Genomic DNA, 23,475 nt, shown 5'->3' with positions numbered 1-23,475 from the left:
TTTTTTTGTTGTTTATTTCTAATTTGAGGCTCAAAGAAAGGAGAGAGCTATTTTTCTTGTGGTTAACTTAATGGCATGTAAATAAATCTCTGCTACCTCTTTTCTAATTTTCATTGGTGAAAGTGATTATTTTAGATTTAAGGACTAGAGTTGAGAATTTGGTCTTAGAAAACCTTCATACTGGGGCTGGGAAGGTGGCTCAGTGGTAGAGTGCTTGCTTTGCATGCCTGAGGCCCTAGGTTCGATTCCTCAGCACCACATAAGCAAAAAGAAAAAAGCCGGAAGTGGCACTGTGGCTCAAGTGGTAGAGGGCTAGCCTTGAGCTGAAGAGCTGAGGGACAGCGCCCAGGCCCAGAGTTCAGGCCCCACGACCGGACCAAAATAAAAAAGAAAAAAAGAAATCCTTCATACTTTAATTTTAAAATGGGAAAATTGAGGCATAGAGCAGTAATAGAACTTAGTGGAGACCAGAGTATTTGGTGGAAATCAAATTCAGGTAGAGACCTGGTTAGTGAAGAGGACCCCTTGAGTTCCTCACCTTCTCTATCATTGGACTTCAATAAAAGTGGGAGCCACATTGGCTTTACTTGTATTTTGTTGCTGGCTGTCTATCCAGTTTAGATTAAAATCTCTTCACGTATTCTCTTCACATGCTTGCATTCTTACCTGAAAACATAGTAAATCACAAAGGTTTAATTACTAGTCTGTGAGTTTATGCCAGGTGTTCCCTTTTTGTCTTGGCTAATGAACACATAATTGTCTTGCAAGATGTTAAAGACTACAACATTAGGTGCTTGGAACTGGCACTCAAGTGTATCATTTTGATGCCCTTCCAGGTATAAGGACCAATGCCTGGTCATACCTGGCATTCCCTAAATGCTTGTGAGTGAATGCATGCAGAGCACAGGGATGATGAACTCCGTGTGTACGTGCCTCTTTAGAGTTCAGGCTTGGCACATTTGTGATGTCTGATGAAATCCCAGACAGGTTGATACAAACCTCTGAGATTTAGAAGATCTGCTCTACACAGGAGCCACTGAGGCCTGCTCCCACCTCTCTGAGATTTAGAATTATTGAAAGAGAAAATGGCATGCATGTGGGCTTTCTGCCACTGAGGACAATGTAATTTTAAACAATTCTACCTTATCTGAATCTTTGTCTGTTGGGAATGGCAAATGTGGTAATCCTTTTTATTGTAGAGACATTTATAATTGTAGTAGTTTTTTATTTTAGAGTAATTTTCTAAAAAAAGTTACTGTGTTTCCTCTATTTGTTTTGCAACAGGATATACTTTCATAAAGATGGGAAGAAAATCCTTTATAATCTTACCTGTAAAAATTTTACTGTTTTTTTTAAATTCTATGCAATGTTCATCTTTTGTCCACATTTTTTTCTTTTTTTCAGAAATATGAAAAGTCTTCATCATCTAACATTATTGTAATTTGTGGGTTTTGAAATTATTTTCAGTTTTTATTTTTTTAAAGTAGTTGTACTACAGGGTTTCAATTTATCATGTTCATTTATGAGTACAACGCATCTTGGTCAATGTAACTCCTTCCATCGTTCTCCTCCTTCAAATTACCTGGTTCCATTTTCACATATGTACATTGACTATTATAACGATACTCACTCACTTTTCCTCTCTCCACTCCTCTAATCTTCTCCCCTTGACCTTCCCTCTCCTCTTAAATGGTGGGTTTTGAACCAGCATATTTAAACTTTCTTTCTTTTTTTTTTTTGGCCAGTTATGGGGTTGAGCTCTGGGCCTAGGCACTGTTTCTCAGCTCTTCAACTCAAGGCTAATGCTTTACCACTTGAGCCACAGTTCCACTTCTGGTTTTGTAGTGCTTTATTGGAGATAAGAGTCTCATGGACTTTCTTGCCTGGGCTGTCTTTGAACCATCATCCTCAGATCTCAGCCTCCTGAGTAGCTAGGATTACAGGCGTGAGCCACCAGTGCCTGGCTTAAACTCACTTTTTTTTAATTGCCACAGTTGAATATGCTTTGCTTCTTAGTTGAATAATAAGATAATTTTACATATATTTTAATGCTTTCCCAGTTCAAGTTCTTACTGGTACAAGTAAGTGATCTTTGACCCTAGATTATTGTTATTATTTTTATAACTATAATCTCATTTAAGAATTATGTTAGATATTTGCTTTAAATTTACAACTGTGAAAAGTGATGCCTTATGAGTCTTACTTTGCCCGTATTTTGGTTCTTGTGTTCTTATTCTTGTTTTGCTTTGCTGCTTTTTATTTTTTCATTTTAGCAATTTATCTTTATTTTGTTTATTTTTAAAAATTATCTTTAAGTACTTGTACAAAGGAGTTTCCATTTAGCAAAGCAGCTTATGAATACAATGCATCTAGGTCAATGTCACCACTTTGAATATTCTCACCTCCCATCCCTTCCCTTACTCTTTTGAATTTTTTATTATATACATTGAATTATTGACTGCATTACCCCCTTCTCTTTATTCATCTTCTCCTCTTCCCTTGACATCCCTCTTCTTATTTGTTGCTTTTTGTTGTTTTGTTTCTTTTGCCTTTCTCATGACTTACTGTTACAGGTCAGTCAGAACTCCCTTGCTAGATCTCACCCTCCATCCTTCCCTGGTCCCTACCTTCCTGTCTCCTTCCCTTCCTACATGTCTTCCAGGAAGTACTGTGGTTTGAATGCAGAGCCTTATTGTTGGTAGGCAAGCACTATAGAGATTGTCTTTAGGAAGGAAAATCTGGATGATGTATATGTCTGATAGTATTCTTCATGTGAGAACATCAGTAGAGTTTGCTGTGAAATAAATTTGATCTCAAACATTTTATCCATAAGTAGAGATTCGGATTGTTTGTAGGAATTCTATTCCACAGGTATGGGAATCACTTAGTCTCTCCCTCTCCCTTCCTTCCTCTCTCCCTCTCTCCTTTTCTCCCTCTCTCTCTCCCTCCTTCTCACCCTCTTTCTCCTCCTCTATAATAGCAATAAAAATTAAAAAAAAGAAAGACCACAAATGAAGAGATTGGCTTAGGAGGCCAGTGTGGTAATACAAGTGATGATTCTAAGGGTGGAGTAGAATAAACAGGTTCAGCAGATATTTGAAAAGGAAAATTGAGATTCAGTATCATTGATTCAAACAATGAAGATGAAGAAGAAAGGTGGAATTCCCAAGTTTAGTACTCAGGCTACTTGGACATACTGAGTTGTCCAAACTAACAGCCTTTGGGATAGAGACTATTTACAGGAAAAACGTTTTGAAGATTATAAGGAAGATTATGAGTCACAGAAGAATCAAGAGAGGTAATCCATAGACAAGCCAATGATTTGCCTAGAGCTGGGGAAAGAAGGAAATGTGACTGGAAGAAAGAAAGCAATTGATGATGGAAGGTTCTTCAAATTGTAGGAAGAAGTGAGACTCAGGGTACTTGGAAGGCAAAGGTCATACCTCTTCTGTTGTAATGGAAGAGGGGGAAGGAATAGAGTATTAGACAAGTAATTTTACCTTTTTTGTGGTAGAAAAGTTGAGGGAGTTTCCATCAGAAAAATTTTTTTATTGTGAAAATACATTACAGAGTGGTTACAATTACATGGGCAAGGTAATGAGTACATTTCTTATCAAGCATTGTTGCTTCCTCCTTTGTTTCCCCTTCCCATCCCTTCCCATGCCCTCCCCCCCATCAGAAAATTTGTATGTTTTTCTGGCAATTGCTGCTAAAGGGGGAAGACAGGGCTCAAAAGTTTGAGAACAGTAGATAAGTTTAAAATAGTTACTAGTCTACATTGAATATGTAGAGTAACAATTAGGGAGAAAACCAGATTGTTGTGGGCACTAAAGTCCCAGTTGAAGAGAAAAACCATGAACTTAACACTAGTATCAGTGTGAATTTTCTCTAAGCCTTCTTAGGAGCTTTTAGTACATGAGAAATGGATGTTATTTTACTATATTGTCTTGAAAGTACAGTGTAGCAGAGAGGTTAAACGAGAAAGCCCTCTGTCCTCTTATCTAAGTTTCAAAAATCAAGAAACCATAAAGGTTTGTCATTATTTACTTAGTGGCAGAAACGGAATGAGTTTATGTGAGACTATTTTATAGATTTTTACTTATCAAACAATATATGTGTTCCTATGTTTTGTGTCACAAATGAAAATGTGATTATGGGTCTACCAGAAACTTTGCTGGTAATGTTATAGACTGAATCGTCACTGTAGAGCTGTTCTTCAAACAAGAGGAAATACAAATCTGAATTCCTGAAGGGCTTCTGATGATTCTAATGCCTTCAAGGAGAGACTGTGTTTCTGTAAAATCTTTAGCTAGATGAGAGAAAAAGGGAAGATGGGAAGGGTATTCCAATGGGATTAAAGCTGAGAGTCAAGGAAGTTGCTACCCTAACACACACACACACACACACACACACACACACACACACACACACACACACACACACACACACACACACACACACACACACACACACACACACACACACACACACACACACACACACACACAATGGTACTAGAAATCAGTACTGAATAAAATCTGAAGACTGGGAAGTTGAAATGAATACTTAGAATGTCACTAGTGTTTCCAAGGGAGAAAGTTGTGGGTGGTAGTAAAGTTCAGGGTGTGACCATGGGTGTAGGCAACTGTTGTAATGCAATCATTACAGATGAGGTCAGGAAAGCAAAAGCAAGAAAGGTAGATGAATGACCCAGAGTAATGACAAGATTTGGAGTGAAATAAAACACTATGGGCCAAGTTCTCTGATTTTTAATGAGTAAGGCACTGCAATATGTATCTAAGATGGCAAGAGATGTACTAGTTGTTTAATAAACAGAACAATTAAGAGGTAAGTTTTTATACAGCAAACAGTATGTAATGTTAATATTGTGATCTAAGAGCTGTTATAGTCTAGATAAGGAAAGAGACTTCAATATCCAGACATGTTAGAACACTAACACTTCAGTGTTTCATACTTTTTGGAATTTCTAGTATTTGTTAAAATTTGTATACAGCCTATGGAAATTCAGTAGAATATTAAAAAAATAGTGCTTAAATCTGTCATATTTATTAAGTAGTGTATTAGAAGCATGACAAGATAAAAAGAATATGAACTGTCTTCAAGTTTTTTCTAATTTTAGAAGCCTCACAAACTTAGTTTCAGAAAGATGTTAATTGTGAGATGTTAATTGTCTAGTTTCTTCTTTGTGACTTTTTATTTTCTACTTTTGTTTTTATTGTCTTATATGCCTCAATCCTTTTTGGATTCAAGTATTAGTATAAATGATAAGCAAATATATTCTAATCATTGAAAAATAGGTTAATGTGTTAGGAAGGATGTACTCCATGTTGAAAAGAATATATCTCATCTCATCTAAATATATTTTACTTCTGTGAGCAGTGTCAAGTATCAACTGTCCTTTGGAGGTTATATTAGGTCCTCCTCAGAGAAAAAGTCATGGGTTGGTTGATGGATGCTATTCTGGAGTTGAGGAGCTGTGGGGTAGGCTGTGCTGACCACAGGAATGTTCAACAGCAAATGCTGGCTTTGGCCAAGGAGCTTTCAATGCATTCTGACCTCTTTGAAATGTTAGCACTGATGAGTACAAATCATCTGTCACAGATTGACATATTATGTGAGCGTAAGAGTGCAGAATAGGACAATGATATCCTATCGATAAACCATGTGTGTTTACAGATTCCCTAAATAACAGGTCCAAATAAATTTTATCTGGTAAATAATCCAATTGCAAGTTTCTGTAAAATTTTTGTCTGTCTCATGTATTTTAAGCAAGGTTTCTGGGCCGTGTGGCTTTTTCTAGTAGACTTCAATGATATGCAGCCACCAAGCAGAGACCTTGGCATTTATATATCACCAAGTGTCTTTAATCTTGAGCACTGTTAGAAAACTTAGGCTAGTATAATTATAGAGTATTATTATGCAAAAAGTTGGCTATGTGGTTTCTCTTTTTAAACTATTTTTTTACCATCTTTCCTTCTTTCTCTTCTAGTTCACAGCCATGAATGACCCACAGTGCTTCTACAATGAGTCCATTGCTTTCTTTTACAACCGGAGTGGGAAGTATCTTGCCACAGAATGGAACACAGTCAGTAAGCTGGTGATGGGCCTTGGAATCACCGTCTGTATCTTTATCATGCTGGCCAACCTTCTGGTCATGGTGGCAATCTACGTCAACCGTCGCTTCCACTTTCCTATTTATTACTTAATGGCTAATCTGGCTGCTGCAGACTTCTTTGCTGGGTTAGCCTACTTCTACCTAATGTTCAACACAGGACCCAATACTCGGAGATTGACTGTTAGCACATGGCTTCTCCGTCAGGGCCTCATTGACACCAGCCTGACAGCATCTGTGGCCAATTTACTGGCTATTGCAATCGAGAGGCATATTACGGTCTTCCGCATGCAGTTGCACACACGGATGAGCAACCGGCGGGTGGTGGTGGTCATTGTGGTCATCTGGACTATGGCCATTGTGATGGGGGCCATTCCCAGTGTGGGCTGGAACTGTATCTGTGATATTGAAAATTGTTCAAACATGGCACCCCTATACAGTGACTCATACTTAGTTTTCTGGGCCATTTTCAACTTGGTGACCTTTGTGGTAATGGTGGTTCTCTATGCTCACATCTTTGGCTATGTTCGTCAGAGGACTATGAGAATGTCTCGGCATAGCTCTGGACCACGACGCAATCGGGATACCATGATGAGTCTTCTGAAGACTGTGGTCATTGTGCTTGGTGAGTTTCGTCTCCCAATGTACCTTACTATATGGACTCTGTCAGTATCTTATTGCATGATAGTGGTAAGCATCAATATGAATATTTACTACATCTCTATGCAGAATGTAGAGGGGATAAGGAAACTTCATATGAAAGGCAAGTGGCAAATTCAGCTTACCAACTCTACTATTACAGAATCAGCTAAATTGTGGTCTTTCATGATGGCCATATGAAAGGCGTCATTGAAGATTTGACTCTCTAAAATGGGAAACACTATAATATGTAAGGCCCAGGGCTCCATCCCAGTACTACTATGGTTGGGAAGACCGGAGAAAGAAAACACCAAAAACCCATCAAATTCATTTAGCTTTTGAAAGGTTTCCTAATATATGTAAGGAGTGTGTGACTTCATCTTTTTTTCAGTATTGACCATGGTTTTAAGCTAACTTCTCTGTTGGCTTTGAAATCAATAATCATATATATAAGCTTATATTCTAATACAATGTATGATTATATCATATATATTAAGTATATATGATATTATATATATATATATATATATATATATAATTTTTGTTGGTTCTCTATCATCTGAGCCAAGCCTCTAGGCCCTGCTTTTTGCTGCTTATATTTTGAAATGTAGTCTAGCAAACTCTTTTTTTTTTTGGGGGGGCGGGTCCAATTGTGGGGCCTGAACTCTGGGCCTGGACACTCTTCCTCAGCTCTTCAACTCAAGGCTAGCGCTCTACCACTTGAGCCACAGCGCCACTTCCAGCTTTTTTCTTTTTGCTTATGTGGTGCTGAGGAATCAAACCCAGGGCCTCATGCATGCAAGGCAAGCACTCTACCACTGAGCCACCTTCCCAGCCCTAGCAAACTTTTATGTAACCTATAAATTTCAGTCTTCTGGATCTCATCTTCTGAGGAACTGGGATTACCCAGGTGAGCTACTAGTGCCTAGCTAAATAGAAGATGCTTTATATACTATAAATATTCTTTTATTATGGTTATTTCATTGCAGTCTATTTCTAAGTTAGTCTTTGTATTTTATAATTGTTACTATACTGGAGGCAAGTATATAAAGATGTTATATAGATTTACGTAACAAATTGTGAATTAGTGATATTCTGTGCTACTAGTCTTCACAAAAATTCTCTCTCTGTAGTAACAGAAATCAATTCTAATTTTGAGGGGAAGACCAAGATTTTATTGTTTTTATAGATTCTAATAACTTTTGCCTTTAAATTTAAAGCAAATGTAAATTTAAATTATTTTTGCTGGATGAAAAAATTCTTGGTAGTGATTGGAAATAATATATTCATATACTTATGTATGTAGAAAATAGTTAAAGAAGATGAGTAAGTTCTAGGTTCTGACTGGCCTGTGGAAATACATTCACTCAAAGAATAGACATAGAATATTTCTTTAGTGGAAAATTGGTTTAAATCATTATTGACTTGACTTTCATTTTTTCCATAGATATATTGAGATTTATAGTTTATCTTCTTCCTTGCCTTGCCTTGCCTTTATTTTCCTTTCCTTTCCTTTCCTTCTTTTTCTGCCAGTACTGAGGCTTAATCTCTAGGCCTTGTACTCTCAGATTTTTTCACTCAAAGCTGATGTTCTGCTATTTGAGCCACACCTCCACTTCTGACTTTTTGTGGGTTAATTTCAGATAAGAGTCTCTCGGGTTTGTCTACCTAGGTTGGCTTCAAACCTTCATCCTCAGATCTCAGCCTCCTGAATACCTAGGATTTACAGATGTAAGCCACCAACAGCTGACATATGTTTAAGTTTTTAAACAGAACCTTTTAGAGACTGAGGATGTTGTTCAGTAGTAGAGTGCTTGCCTAGCATCTTTGTGGTTCAATCCTAGTATTGCACAAAACAAAGCAAGAATAGCAAAAACCTAATTATTTCATCTTTTCCTACAGATATTCAGTGGAAAATTCTTGTAATTTTGTTCTTTTTTGTTCTTCATAAAGCAGAACAGAGGAATGTAATTTGGGATATGTTTTCTGTGTACCCTAAAAGGAGACAGAACTATAACTATCATTAAATAAATTAACATTGTGGTTGGTGCATTGACCCCATTCTGTTTTGCTTAGGGCAGAGACACATTGGAAATCATCTCTGGCTGTATTGAGGTGACTTGCTTGTAGACCTTTAAGAATGAGATGCAGGACTTTCTCTCTCTCTCTCTCTCTCTCTCTCTCTCTCTCTCTCTCTCTCTCTCTCTCTCTCTCTCTCTTTCTTTCACTTCCTGGAGTTTATTTCAATATTATTTTATATGATCAGATGCACGTAGGCATTAGGCCTCTGTGTTCCTCTCCTAAGAGTATCCTCCTTTGGTTGCACTATGTGTGAATGCCTAGAGTCCTGTATAATTTATCATATCTCTGGATATTTTAGATTTAGCTTCTATATATGACATTTATTTTTTCTTATTTGTTGATCAATTAGGCAATATTGCTACTGGTGACCCCATCCCCTCAGTCATGAGATGATCTTACACCACTCAACAAAGCATAGTGGGAGTACAAGGATATTTTTCGTGTGTGTGTGTGTGTGTGTGTGTGTGTGTGTGTGTGTGTGTGTGTGTGTGTGTGTGTGTGTGTGTGCGCGCGTGCATGCGTGCTAGTAGTTAGGCTTAAACTCAGGGTTTGGGCACTATCTCAGCTTTGTCACTCAAGGCTGGTGCTCTATCCCTTGAGTTACAGTTCTACTTCTGGGTGGTTAATTGGAGATAAGAGTCACAGGCTTTCCTGTTTCAATTAGCTTCAAATGAGGATCCTCAAATCTCAGCCTCCTGAGTAGCTAGGATTATAGGTATGAACCATAAGAGTCTCACTCCTTGTACATTAATTATCAAGGAGACAGTAAACTTTTCTATACCCCCAAACATATATTTTCCATGATGTCGAGAAAGCACATCTTAATTACCATGGGTACTATTTTTGTATAAAACAAAATAACATGAGGTTTTATTGTGTGTATGCAACTGTTGATTTGCTGATGATCTCTAAATGTCACTTGGCACTGTTCAGATGTGTGTGCTTTTTTGCTAGTATAACTTCAAGAACTGTTTCTCCTTCATGGAACTACCTTCAGTAAATGACTACTAAGTCTGGACTATGAACCTGCCAGGCTCTTGTTTTATGTTTGACCTTTGTACAATATTAGTACCTTTCATCATACACTATACTTAATGATTCATATACAATTAACTTTTGTGCTTCATGGGTTGTTTTGCAAGTTGAGCCAATTATTTTGAGATTTTATTGAGCTACAATTTCAGTGTATACCTTCTCTAACTATCCCTTTCCCTGCCATAACCCCAAACCTCACACTTGAATCTAGCAGAAATAGTGTTGCTTTTAGAGATTTCAGCAAGCAAACATCACAAAGATTAATACCATTGCCTTTCTGCAGAATAAATATCGTAATTTCTATAGTCATAGAACACAGAGAACTCCAAGATGATAGATAGGTGAAGGATGTGATTGTAGTAGAGAAAGAAGAAATTAAATAAATGCACTTTTTGAGAAAAGCAGTAAGGATCAGAGAATGGGTATATATGATAGGATGTTTGGAAAGATTAGCTTAGAGAATTCAGTTCTGAATGTCAGATATTTGTCAACAGGAGGCTGAATAATATACTTGCAGTGTATGGCCTGTGTGAATTGTCTGTGCCTCTGCATATATGACTATAAGGGAGGGATGGTTTGATCTCAGAGAAGTGAGAGTTGTGGTCTATCCAAAGCTCATCTCTTATAGTCTATTGGCTTTTATTTTATTTTATTATTTATTTATTTTCATTCTGGCTTGGGCACATTTGTTTTCTAAGATCGAATCTCTGTCTGCTAGGGTGTCAGTTTGCTGAGGGCAGGCAGGCAGGGGTTATAGTGCTTTCTTTTCTGTTTTCTCTACATGCCTATAACTGTTGTCAGGCACAAAGTAGGTGCTCAATGAATAATTATTGACTGAATGAAAGTGGAGGAAAAAACAAATTTCTGAGCCTTCAGAACGGGATGCTAGAGTGAGCCACAGCAAATTAATTGTGGTAAATGATAATTTATTTGGTTGGTAGGGAGCCAAACCTTACTACACTTTTATTAGGTTCCATGGTTTATTTTCTTTTAATTTTATTTTTTCCCTTACTTTTTTTGGGAAAGGCTAAAAATGGATGGGTTATAGTTACCTAAGTCAGGCAAAAAATACATTTCCTTTTGGACAAGGTCACCCCTTCCCTAGCTTTCTATCAATTTTTCCATCCCATCTCATCCACAAGCTGTGTAGTTCATTTTCAACCTAGTGTCTAGTGAGTACCTTAGCTGCATTTGTTTACCCTTTGTTCCTCCATTTCTGTGCCTTCCTTTATACTCCCAAAGACAGACAGACAAACAAGACATAAAGAAAAGAAAACAAAATAGAAAAAAGAAAAAAATCTTCCCGTTTCCATTTCCTGGAGTTCATTTGAATGAATATTATTTTGTATGATCAGATGCACAAAGGCATTGTGCGTTTCTGATTTTCTCCTAAGTGTCTTCCTTTGGTTTTACTGTATGTGAATGCATAGAGAGCTGTGTAATTTATTATGTTGCAGTGTATTTTAGATCTAGCTTCTGCATATGAGAGAAAATATGCTGTTTGTATCTCTGAGTTTGGCTTACCTCACTTAACATGACTTGTTCTAGGTCCATTCATTTCTCTGCAAATGACATAATATTATTCTTTCTAATGGCTGTGTAAAATTACATTGTGTATAGGTACCTCACTTTTTTTCATCCACTCATCTATTGTAGGGCATCTGGGCTGTTTCCACAACTTAGCTATTATGCATAGTGCAGCAGTGAACATGGCTGTACCAGTGTCTTTATGATACCCTGGCTTGTGATGTTCTGAGTAGATGCCCAGGAGTGGTATGGCTGAGTCAGAGGTAAGATCTATATTTAGTGTTTTGAAGAACCTCCAGACTGCTGTCCAGAATGGTTTACATTCTCAACAGTGCAATAAGGTTAGTTGGCCAGTCTAACTCGGGTGACGTGTAATCTCAGAGTTGTTTTGATTTGCATTTCCTCTATAGATAGGGATGATAAGTATTTCTTCATGTGTTTCTTTGCCATTCTTACCTCTTCTTCTAAGAAGTCTCTCCCATTTAGGATTGGTTTATTAGCTTTGGGAGAGGTTAGTTTCTTGAGATCCTTGTATATTTTGATTGTTAGGCCTTTGTTTGATGTATGGATGGTAAAGATCTTCTCCCAGTCTGTTGGCTTATCTTTCTAGTTTAGTAACTATGTCCTTTTTCTGTGCAGAAACTTTTTAATTTGCTGTAATCCTATTTATCAAGTCCTCTCTCTGCCATACCCCTGGGACTCTTTTTCAAAAAGCTTCTGCCTATTCTAAAGTTTCTCCTGCTCCTTCTTGTAGTGGTTTAAAAGGTCTGGTCTGATGTTGAAGTCTTTGATTCACTTTGAGTTGATATTTGTGTATGGTGACAAAAAAAGATCTACTTTTAGTTTTCTGCATATGGATGCTCAGTTTTCCCAACACCAGTTATTGAAGAGGCTATCTTTTATTCACTGTATATCTTGGGTTTCTGCACCAAATATCAAATAACTGTAAGTACATGGTTTTATTTCCAGGTCTTCTAGTCTGTTGCATTGATCTTCAGGACCAGTTTTGTACCAGTTCCAAGATGTTTTTGATACCATACCTCTGCAGTAGAGCTTGAGGTCTGGGATTGTGATACAACAATCACTTTTTTTTAATAGAATTGCCTTTTCTATTCAAGGTCTTTTGTTTTGCCATGTGAATTTTTTGACTGTTTCTCTATGTAAGTAAAAAATTTCATTGGGATTTTGATGGGGATTGCATTAAATTCATAGCTACTTTTTGTTACTATGGTCATTTTTACAATATTAATTTTTCCTATTCATGGATATGGAAAATCTTTCCATTTCCTGTTGTCATGTTTGATTTTGTTCTTCAAATTTTTATAGTTTTTGCTATAAAGGTCTTTTGCCTCTTTGATTAGGTTTATTCCCCAATTTTCTTGAGGCTACTGCTAATGGAGGTGTTTTCCTGATTTCCCTCTCTGCTTGTGCATTGTTGTCATATAGAAAGGCTACTAATTTTTATTGGTTAATTTTGTATCCTGATACTTTGCCAAATTTATCAACAAGCTCCAGGAGTCTTTTGAATCCTTTAGATATAAAATCATGTCATCAGGAAATAGAGATACTTTAATTTCTTTTTTCCCTATGTGACTTCCTTTTATATCTTTTTATTGCCTTGTTGCTCTAGCTAGGAGCTCTACTGAAGTTCTGGAATGTCTTTAATTTAATTTTCTTTGAGACAGGGTCTCATCATGTAGTCCAGACTGGCTTTCATCCTGTCAATCATCCTGCTTTAGCTGAGTGCTGAGATTACAGGCATAAGCCACTATGCCTGGTTTATGTTCTGTGACTGCTAATTAAAATACAGTAGCTTGGAAAATGACTGGCTACAATGTGTGCTGTCAACAAGAGTGCTTCACTTTCATTTATTCTGGGGCTCACTATAACTTGATCACTGTGTATAGAAAGCCTCTGGTTTTGATTTTCACTATGTCTAAATGATCTATGGGTTTTAAATCTGCTCTTTTTGACCAAGAGAAAAGTTTGCTGGTCAACAGCTAAATTCCTAAGAGCCAACTTAAAAATAAAAGCATCTTAGTTGGGTTCCAGTGGCTCATGCCTCTAATCCTAGATTCTCAGGAGCCTGAGATCTGAGGATTGTGGTTTGAAGCCAGCCAGGGCAGGAAAGTCTGTGACTCTTATCTCCAATTAACCACCTAAAAGCTGGAAGTAAAGCTGTGGTTTCAGTGGCAGAACACTAGCCTTGAGTATAATAAGCTAAGGGACAGCACCCAGGCTCTGAGTGCATACCCCAGTATCCCCCTCCCCACACACACCACAAAAATTTGAGGTTTATGATGGCAATATCAACTGGTAAACATAAGCTTGTAGTTAAGCTACTTTTGAATGAGTACTTAATAATTATTTTCACTTGTTCACTACCTATGCAGTATCTATCACATGCCCAGTGTTAGCCTACCTTAGAAAATTGTATTCGCAAATAGCAACCCTGTGGCACATAGGTACCAATTTGATTTCTTATCCTTATTTCCTAGGTGGTAAAAACAGAGGCACAGAGAGGTTAGGTAACTTGCCCAAGGCTACATAGTACAGTAAGTATAAGGAGCAAGGATTCAAACTCAAACTTAGGAGTTCCACAGTTCATGTGGGAAAACTACCAACAAAGGCTTTATTTTGAAATGAAGCTTGCAGAGTAAGTGTGCTGTTAACCTGAAAGTCTGCGAACCCATTGATGCTGTCTTTCCCTGTACTTTGTGTCCTTGAGCAGAGAAAACTTTAAGGGAGACTTCCTTTGTCTCTTTTGTTTCTGGTGATGCTAAGGCTCCCATTTCAGTTGCCCTTTTCCATTGTTGGGCATTTGCAGTCCCAGCGACCCACTTGCTTCTCACTGAGGGAATATTTTGTTCAAGGTGTACTTAACTCAAAGTTCATTGTCCTCATGTGAAGTCACATCACCCTTCCCCAGGCTGGATTTCTCCCCACTTGACATTTTACCAAGAATTCCTTTTGCGTCTGTTCTGCCGTTGAGTCTGTACCAGTGAAGGCACTCTTCCTTATTTGACCACAGGCTGCCTTGAGATGTAAGTTCTTTCTCTTTCCAGCTCTATTCTTGATGGTGACAGTTTCGTTGGGATCATTGGAAGAGAACCAGAATTTGGAAAGAGAAAATCCTCATGAAGATGTAGTTTTTCTTTTGGAGCCTTGGGATGGGCATGAAGTAAAATCAATCTGGGTGGGGCTTCTTTCTTTCAGGAAAAAGAGGGAGACACTTGTTTTTCTACTTTAATCGATTTGGCCTAGAAATGGTCACCACCAGAGCTAAATTATACTTTATTACCCCTGTTCTCATGCCAGAGTAGGTATTTGGTACCACTTGTGTATCTGTACCTTGAACCAAAGACACTTGGCATTTTCCTCATTTTATATTTAAGTCCTTGCATTATGATAGGGTAAGTTATGTGTCTATAAAGATGATTGTGTGTGTGTGTGTGTGTGTGTGTGTGTGTATGTGTGTATGTGTGTGGGTGCTCACACGCGTGCTGTGTGCTAATATTGGGGCTCACTGTCCCTTAGCTTTTTTGCTCAAACCTGTGGCCTACCACTTGAGCCACAGCTCCATTTCTGGCTTTTTGGTGGCTAAATGGAGATAAGAATCTCATGGCTTTCCTTCTCCGGGCTGGCTTTGAACCTCAGTCCTCAGATTTCAGCCTCCCAAGTAGCTAGGATTACAGGCATGAGTTATTGGTGCCTAGCCTGAGCATTCTTGTCATTCTTGTTGTAAGTGCCAGAACTTGGATGCAGCTGTAGGAATCTTATAGACCATGTCCTTTGACCATGGCATTGATCGTCTGGTGCTTCTGTTTTCAGTGTAATTCAGCAGGTACACTAGTAGTACTAGTTACGTACTAAGGGGTAAAAAGGCAAATAAGTTGGGTGGCTCATGCCAGTTATCCTAGCTGCTCAAGAGGCTGATATCTAAGGATCAAAGTTTAAAGTCAGCCAGGGCAGAAAAGTCTGTGCAACTTTTATCTCCAATTAGCTAGCAATAAGCCAGAAGAAGAGGTATAGCTTAAGTAATGGAGCACCAGCCTTGAGTAAAAAGGCTAAGTGACAGCACTCATATCCTGAGTTTAATCACCAGTACTGGCACTGGGGGGAGGGAAGGGGGTCTGGTCATGGGGCCTGAACTCTGGGCTGGGCGCTGTACCTCAGCTCTTCAGCTCAAGGCTAATGCTCTACCACTTGAGCCACAGTGCCACTTCTGGCTTTTTTCTTTTTGCTTATGTGGTGCTGAGGAATGGAACCCAGGGCCTCATGCATGCAAGGCAAGCGCTCTACCACTGAGCCACCTTCCCAGCCCCAAAAAATCACTTTTATTTCTTCATGTTACAAGAGACTAAAGTTCCCAAGTTAGCTGAGAAAATTATGTCTTGAGTTAGTTCATGATCTAAACCAGGACCCAGGGGTTTCCTGACTGTCACTAAGGTTCTATTTTTACTGCTCCAAGGCTTCCCTCCTCTGTTTATTTCCATCTACACTTTCCATAACTTTCTTTCTTCTAAATACCAACATGGATTTATTTGGCTAGCCAGGCTTATGGTAAACATTGTGGCTATAAAGGTAACTGGATCCCATACAAAGGGTCTTTTTGAGTTTGATTACGTATAACCAGCTGGTAATCTCTGAAAAGGAAGCTTTGACAAAACGCAACTGACACTGAGTTGTTTCCATATTGTATAGCTTTTATACATATTAGCAGCATGGTATCTTTCTTAATAATAATGTGGTATTAATGTCTTTTTTTTGGGGGGGGGTCCGGTCGTGGGGCCTGAACTCTGGGCCTGGGCACTGTCCCTCAGCTCTTCAGCTCAAGGCTAGCGCTCTACCACTTGAGCCACAGCGCCAATTCCGGCTTTTTTCTTTTTGCTTATGTGGTGCTGAGGAATCGAACCCAGGGCCTCATGCATGCAAGGCAAGCGCTCTACCACTGAGCCACCTTCCCAGCCCAGTATTAATGTCTTTATTCAGCTGGTTCTTTTCCAAAATTAAATTTGGCCTTGTGTGTGTGTGTGTGTGTGTGTGTGTGTGTGTGTGTGTGTGTGTGTGTGTGTGTGTGTGTGTGTGTGTGTGTGTGTGTGTGTGTGTGTGTGTGTGTGTGTGTGTGTGTGTGTGTGTGTGTGTGTGTGTGTGTGTGTGTGTGTGTGTGTGTTTCTTCACGTTTCTACTCACTGAGGCTAGATACCTCTGGAATCTTCATTCTATCTGAACGATTCTGGTCAAGTTACTTTCTGCATTGATTTCTCTGTGTCTCTATCTCTAAGAGGAAGTTAGCCAATTTGATTTACAAGATAGTTGATGTTCTAGTCATTCTATAAATAGACAGTATCTATTCTATCAATAGAGTTAGGAGAGTAACTACTATGGACCAACCATGCAGAGTTTTCTAATAGAAAACTTAGAAGTGGAAATGAAGTAAAAGCAAAAGGCAATATTTTCTTTCTATAAATGGTGCTTCGCTCACTTGTTCACTTGTACAAACACTGTTTCACTCAAGGGGCTGGATGCGTTTATCAGAGATTGTCTCAAAGAAGTGACATTTGGGGCCTTTTTTTCTGTGAAGCGCTCTGTGGCAGGAAAAGAAGGCCTCCCAGTTGGTCATGTTGCTAGGGGAAGAGAGTGAACACAATGTCTCTTATTCCCTGGCCACAGGTAACCAAGTTACACATCCTGTTGCTCTGAAAAGGAGTTAAAGCTACCTCAAGTCTCCTTGGGTCCCCATGGTGTCCCTATGAAGGCTTCTTTGAGGAAGAACCTGAGAGAATATTCATGACAGCCTTGATTGTTTGGCCAGCCAGTGGTCTGGCTTGGCACTGTGTATAGTCGTCAGAAGAGACACCCTGCAAAGCTCCTACAGTTCTGCCCAGACCCCAAACCCCAAGCTCAGGTCAAAAGAGAAAACAACTTTCAAACACCACTTCTGTATACCCTCTGGTTACCCATCCTCATTCAAATATTTTTCCTCAGAAGAAACATTTAACAGAAACAAAATCCAGAAAACCACATGAACCTAACAGAGTTCCTTTTGAGGTATGGACAGAGGGCCCCAGGACATGAGGCTCTTTCTTATTTTAGATATATTAAAAGTGATTCAGACCTTGTTCAAATGAAACTCTGAATACTTGTGCTTGTTTTTAAAGGGAATAAATGATGTGGAGACTCTTTAATTTTGGGATGGGGGTGCACTGGGGATAAGTGTTGCCTACGAGATGCTGAGGTCTTAGGTTTGGAGTTAGATAACCAGGTAGACAGGTCTCCTCACAACCATGGCCCTGGGGAAAAAAAAGAATTCAACCTTTGTGAAACTCAGTTTCAGAAATAATAAAATAAGAAGAGCAAGACCTTTCTCATCAAGTGGTTATGAGTATTAGATGAATTAATTTATGTAAAGTAGGTAACTCAGTATCTGGCTTACTGAGAACACCTACAAAAGGGAACCAGGCCTTATGACTATCAGGTCTTATCCTGAAGCTCTCTACCCTTATTTTTTTTTCTTTTTGTCACCAGATCCACTATTGTGTATCCTGGTTGGGCTTTATTTTTGCAATATCTGTGATGTAATACAAAAGTAGTGTTGTGGTCTAGCCACAGGCTCTAATTGTAAGCAGTAAATTTCATTCTGCAATGTCCTATGCTTTCATGAAGCTATGTCCTTATTATAGCATTGCCCAGGCTTCACTTGTTGAACCTGTTCTATGTAGGAAAATCCCTATTAGACTATAGGACAGGGCAGTTTTGATCTACTAACTCTACAGGTGAATATACAGTATTTGAAGGTAAAAGTGATATTGGAATTACATGTTGAATAATGGACAGGGGTTAGCCAAATGTACCCAGGCAAAGGAATTATTTGCTAGATGGTCTTTATATATTGAATATAGTGAAATATTCAATCACTTTTTTTATACTGAAGTTATTATGTAGTTACATATGATAACAATTTCTAGTAGGTATACAAATCCTATCTACATTCCTGGGGGTAAAAAGGGTATCTTCTTTAGTTTTCACACGCTATTTATTAATTATTTTGCCTATATTTTTCCCACTGGCATAATACCTTATTTTTTAAAAGTTGACTATCAGTAATGATTAGCGTCATAAAATTAGTCATGAAGTAAATGGATTTGGAATGGTTACTAACATAAGGAATAGGATGGCTTTGTATATGTGTAAACTAGTATCTTATGAAAAAATAAGAAGGAGTCTAGAGTGACATGTGTGTGTTTCTGGACCTGAAAGATCATGACCAGAAAAAGATGACACTCACTTCTAAAGTATAATTGGAATGTGATTTTCTATATTATCTTTCAGTCTATAATAGTCTTGTAAGAATGTCTGTGGTTGATTTTTCTTGTTATTGTTATAGCAACAGAATACAAAGCCAGCTGTTGTATCTAGAAATGCATGATCCTAGTCTTGAGATTTACATTCTTTGGACTTTTAACATCAATTCTTTACACTTTATTTATTTACTTATTTGTGTTGGTGCTAGAGCTTCAACTCAGGGTCTCACATTCTTGTGTAGCTTTTTTGCTCAAGACTGACACTCCACCACTGTTCTGTACCTCCAGCTTTTTAGTGGTTAATTGGATATAAGAAATCTCATAGACTTTCTGTTCTGGCTTACTTTGAACTGCAATCCTCAGATCTCAGTTTCCTGAGTAGCTAGGAGAACAGGCCTGGGCCACCAATGCCTGGATTCTAAGCATCTTTTCTAAGCATCTGATATAGATGGACAAAATGTGAATGAGCATAGATATATGTGTGTATATACAATACGTATACATATATATACACACACACACACACACACACACACACACACATACACACACACACACACACATATACGTATCTCCTAGCATATATACAAAAATTGCCAAACTCAGCACCCTACACGTGAAGACATTCTACAGTCATGTGTTGTTAAGCAGTGGGTATGTGTTCTGGCATGTTGTGATACGTTAGACTGCTTCATCATTATGCAAACAGAGAACATTTAAACTAAGGCAGCCATGACATCACCAGGCAATATAATCTTGTGAGACTACTCTAGTGTATGCAGTTTATCGTTAGTCAAAACATATGATATACTAAAAAAAATAGTATTTGTTGTTTATTCATATGTATCTGGGGATACTGTATTTTATTTGGCGACTCTAAGATGCACATATGTCATTGGCTGGGAAATGAAGCATGTTAGAAAGCAATCAACTGTTACGTAGTTTTTCTTCTTAAAATTTTTCATTTTGTCCTAGAAAGATTATTAAGTCCATTGGGATTTCCCTTTACTCTGGAGATAAAGGGTCATATCCAGTTTATAGAGTCTTACATTTGTTTCTCCCAAACTATGCTTGTCTAGGAATAGGTAATATTGTAAGTATCTAGGTTAAAACTTTTCTTCTTCTATATATTCTTTGTCATACCCCTTGACAAAAGCGTTTTAGTACAATTTAGTCCCCCCCCCCGCCCCATGTAGGTATATTTATTTTTTTCTTGTGTTTGTACGTTTGATATTTTCAGGTCTAAATTATAGCTTTGTGCCTCTGAGAAGCAACTTTTAAATCATGTATTTGAGTGAAGATGATAGTGTCTAGACTGAATGTGGTCATAGCTTCACTGAAACCCTGGCAGGTCTCCTCTACCAATAGAGGACTTATTGTAATGATCCAAAACAAATATGAAGGTCTAAAAGAGTGACCCAGCAATGACAGGGTCTTTTTTGAAGAAGTGGGATTTAATCTGGCATTGGGAGCTTGGAAATTCATGGTTTTACCTATTTATCCTGCTGAAGTAGACTTTTATTGACACAAGGCACACTGCATTTTAAGCAGGGTTTTCCATGAGTTCATTCTGCATGGGCACATTTCTATACTTGAGAAGAGAAGGCCTCTCTTCATGTGGCAGGCATGAATCCATTTGCTGAAGTTATTTTTCTTTCTCTTGGAGAGAGGAAAAAGCTGTGTAGGAACCTAGCCTTAAAGGACCTGGTGAAGTGAAAAGTTTAGAAGCATCTATGTAGCCCTCAGTGACTCATTGCTTTATACTGAAGACATGACTCTGCTAACTTGGCTGACCACTTGGTGCTCAGCACTGTTCTTTTATACAGTGGCTCAGTTCCAAAGAAAAAGCCAGGCTATAAATTGAGGAGCTATAATCAGTGAGTTTCTGAATAAATCCAGGAGAGTCTATATTTAGACATTCTTTTAAAAGTGTTTATGTATGTGTGTGTGTATTAGATACTAAAGCATTAGCTTTATTTGATTTTGCAATTTCTAATATTTTAGGGGAGAAATGAAGATGTTTTAATTAAAAACACAAGTTCTAAGGCCCTGTGTATATATTCTAGAGTATTTAGGGTCACTCATACATGAAAGTAATTTTATTTAGAGTGGATGAAAATTCTGTAAGGAGCAAATCTGATTAATAAGGCTAGCAGTAGTATGTATTGCTATATTAATGGAGTAAGATGGTAAGATTGGTTTAAATCTGTAATAAAATTTCTTAATATTTTAGTTTCATCTGAATAAATTCTACCTTTTAACAAGGAATAAGTCTACCACCAAAGCGTTCATAATTTTAAAATAATATTAAGATTAGAAAAAAGAATAGGAAAGACATTTGCATTTGTATGCATTGATCTGCCTATAATATTTTAGTAAATAATTTGCTGCAGTCATGTGTTCAGTGTGTTCCTTGTCATTACTCATTTATAATTTTAATGATAATGGTATATGTAATTTTGTTCCCAGGTACTTTATTGAGATAGTGGCATATTTTTTATTAGCATAAAGAGTTGTACAAGGGATTTTCATTCTAACATGTCCATATATATATATATATATATATAACTTCTGGGATTAATTTGTTTTCATTAGACTTTAAGGACATTTCATTTTCATTTTCTTGCCTACCAATTTGAGCTCTCCCTGGGTTAATATTTTTAGTGTTAAGAACTTCTAAAAAGTTGAAATGCTTTACTAATCACCGTAGCTGATTAAGTGGTATTATGTCCCAAATAGAGTATATTTGGGAACAATTATAAACTGCCAGAACATCAGTCCCTTCGGTAATAAATACAGAAAATAGCTTGAGGATTATACATAATAATGAATGTGAAAGTTCTTTTTATAGGAAGCACCACGCAAATGGAAACTTGTGAATGCTTTTACAGCTGTTGCTTAGGGGACAGTGACCCAAATTAAAAAAGAAATATGTTTGGAATGATAAGTAAGAAATGTGATATAGAATGCAAAGTTATTAACTGTACTCTAGTTCCAGATTCTCTGCTTACTGGTTGGTGCGGCTTTGGGCAGTCCACTTGACTTCTAAGGCCACTTCCTTCTCTGAATCATGAAGGCCTACACTCCCATGAGTCCAATGTGATCTAAGTATGATCCAAGGACCACCACCATCTGAATCACCTGGGATGCTTGCTAAGCAGACTGAATTTCAGGGCTTCCATCCAGATCTGTCTAGCATCTTCATATTGGTACCCCGGCATTCATACCTCAGTCACAGAGACACACCATGGCTAATCAGGCTACTGGTGGATAGAATGTGAATCTGTAGACAGAACAAGGGTGCTGCTGCTACAGAGTCTATGAGTCTATGCTGTGAGGGGCCAGAGGACACTGGGCTGTTGTGCCATTATCTGTGTGCTGCTGTTGCTCAGTCTGTAACAGGAGCACTTGTGAATAAAGCTCGTCAACTGCCATTCCTACTTTGCCTGGCATTTCCTAGGCCTGCCCAAATTGGAGAACTAGCAGCAGTACAGTTCTCAAGAGAAACCCTCTATTTCTTCCAACAGAAGAGGTGGGGCAAAAATGCTTATTTTTCATTAGCCTGTTAATAATTGCATGTTTGCAGGGAAAAGATAAACCATTTACTTGCTCATAGATAGTTAAGGAATATTGCCCCATTTCTTCTTCCTCTTCCTCTTCCTCTTCCTCCTCTTTTTCTTCTTCTTCTTCTTCTTCTTCTTCTTCTTCTTCTTCTTCTTCTTCTTCTTCTTCTTCTTCTTCTTCTTCTTCTTCTTCTTCTTCTTCTTCTTCTTCTTCTTCTTCCTCCTCCTCCTCCTCATTCCGTCTCCTCCTCCTCCTCCTTCTCCTCCTCTTCCTCCTCCTCTTCTTTTTCCTCTCATGGAGTTTCCTGCCTGGGCTGTCTTTGAACTGTGATATTCAGATCTCAGCCTCCTGAGTAGCTAGGATAATAAGCATGAGCCATTGGTGCCCAGCTCCTTTTCCTCTTGAGAACAGGAAACCTAGAGCATTAGGGATTTGAACTCAAATGTTCCTGGGTAAGTTTAAACATCCAAATGATGCGAATACTTTAGCTATGTGACCTTAGGCAATGTATTCAGTCGACCTGTTTCCATCTATAATTGGGGAATGCACTTTCTCCTAAATGAGATGATTGTGAAAACGCTAAGGATGCTCACTAGTATGTGTTGAGGCAAATGTGACCTTCCCCTACCTTCCATGCCTACCTAGCCCTTGCATATGTTAAAGTACCACCTATTGCCAGCTACAATTAGTGGTTGCAACAGTTATCTAGCATGGTCATTCCTTGCGGCCATCTAGCTTCTTTCATAGGACTGTATGTGAGTGACATTTTCCTACTCTCTGAAGGTTCTATATTAGAGATTCAGTATATTCATATCTTTATTCCATCCATCATTCATTTAACTAAGGAATGTAGAATCCTAGTAACTCAATGTTAGTATGAAACTATCAGGATTTCAGTGTTCACACCACTTCCAGTGTCAGGCTTGCATGGTCTACGCAATGATGAGTAGCTAGGCAATGATGAATGTTGTGGTGTTTTACATAAAGCCATCTGCTCAGACATCCTGGATGCAAGAAACAATTTTATCCCCCTTTCACAAGGATGTTTATATGTTCAGATGTGTTATAATGTGTATGAATATGCACATATATAGAGAAGTCAAGCTATCTTCAGATAGATGGACTATTACATATGTATATATACACATGTGTATGTAATGTACTGTATATGCAAACGTCAAGAGAAGAGTT

General features: G+C 38.1%; 1 protein-coding gene across 4 annotated transcripts in view; it reads left to right on the top strand.

Annotated features, from left to right (window-relative positions):
* Positions 1-23,475, top strand: part of Lpar1 (lysophosphatidic acid receptor 1) — a 125,503-nt gene that overhangs the window by 66,354 nt on the left and 35,674 nt on the right. For all 4 annotated transcript variants that reach the window (XM_070011501.1, XM_070011491.1, XM_070011490.1 and 1 more), the window contains exon 3: positions 6,011-6,758. In XM_070011501.1, the coding sequence (XP_069867602.1) occupies positions 6,011-6,758 (748 nt within the window). The remainder of the gene's footprint in view (positions 1-6,010; positions 6,759-23,475) is intronic.

This window comes from Dipodomys merriami, unplaced genomic scaffold (assembly GCF_024711535.1).
Source record: "Dipodomys merriami isolate MVZ:Mamm:240054 unplaced genomic scaffold, mDipMer1.0.p SCAF_11, whole genome shotgun sequence".
NCBI classification, from domain to species: Eukaryota; Metazoa; Chordata; class Mammalia; order Rodentia; family Heteromyidae; genus Dipodomys; species Dipodomys merriami.
Note: the sequence above shows the minus strand (reverse complement) of the source record. Positions and strands in the feature narration are given on the sequence as shown.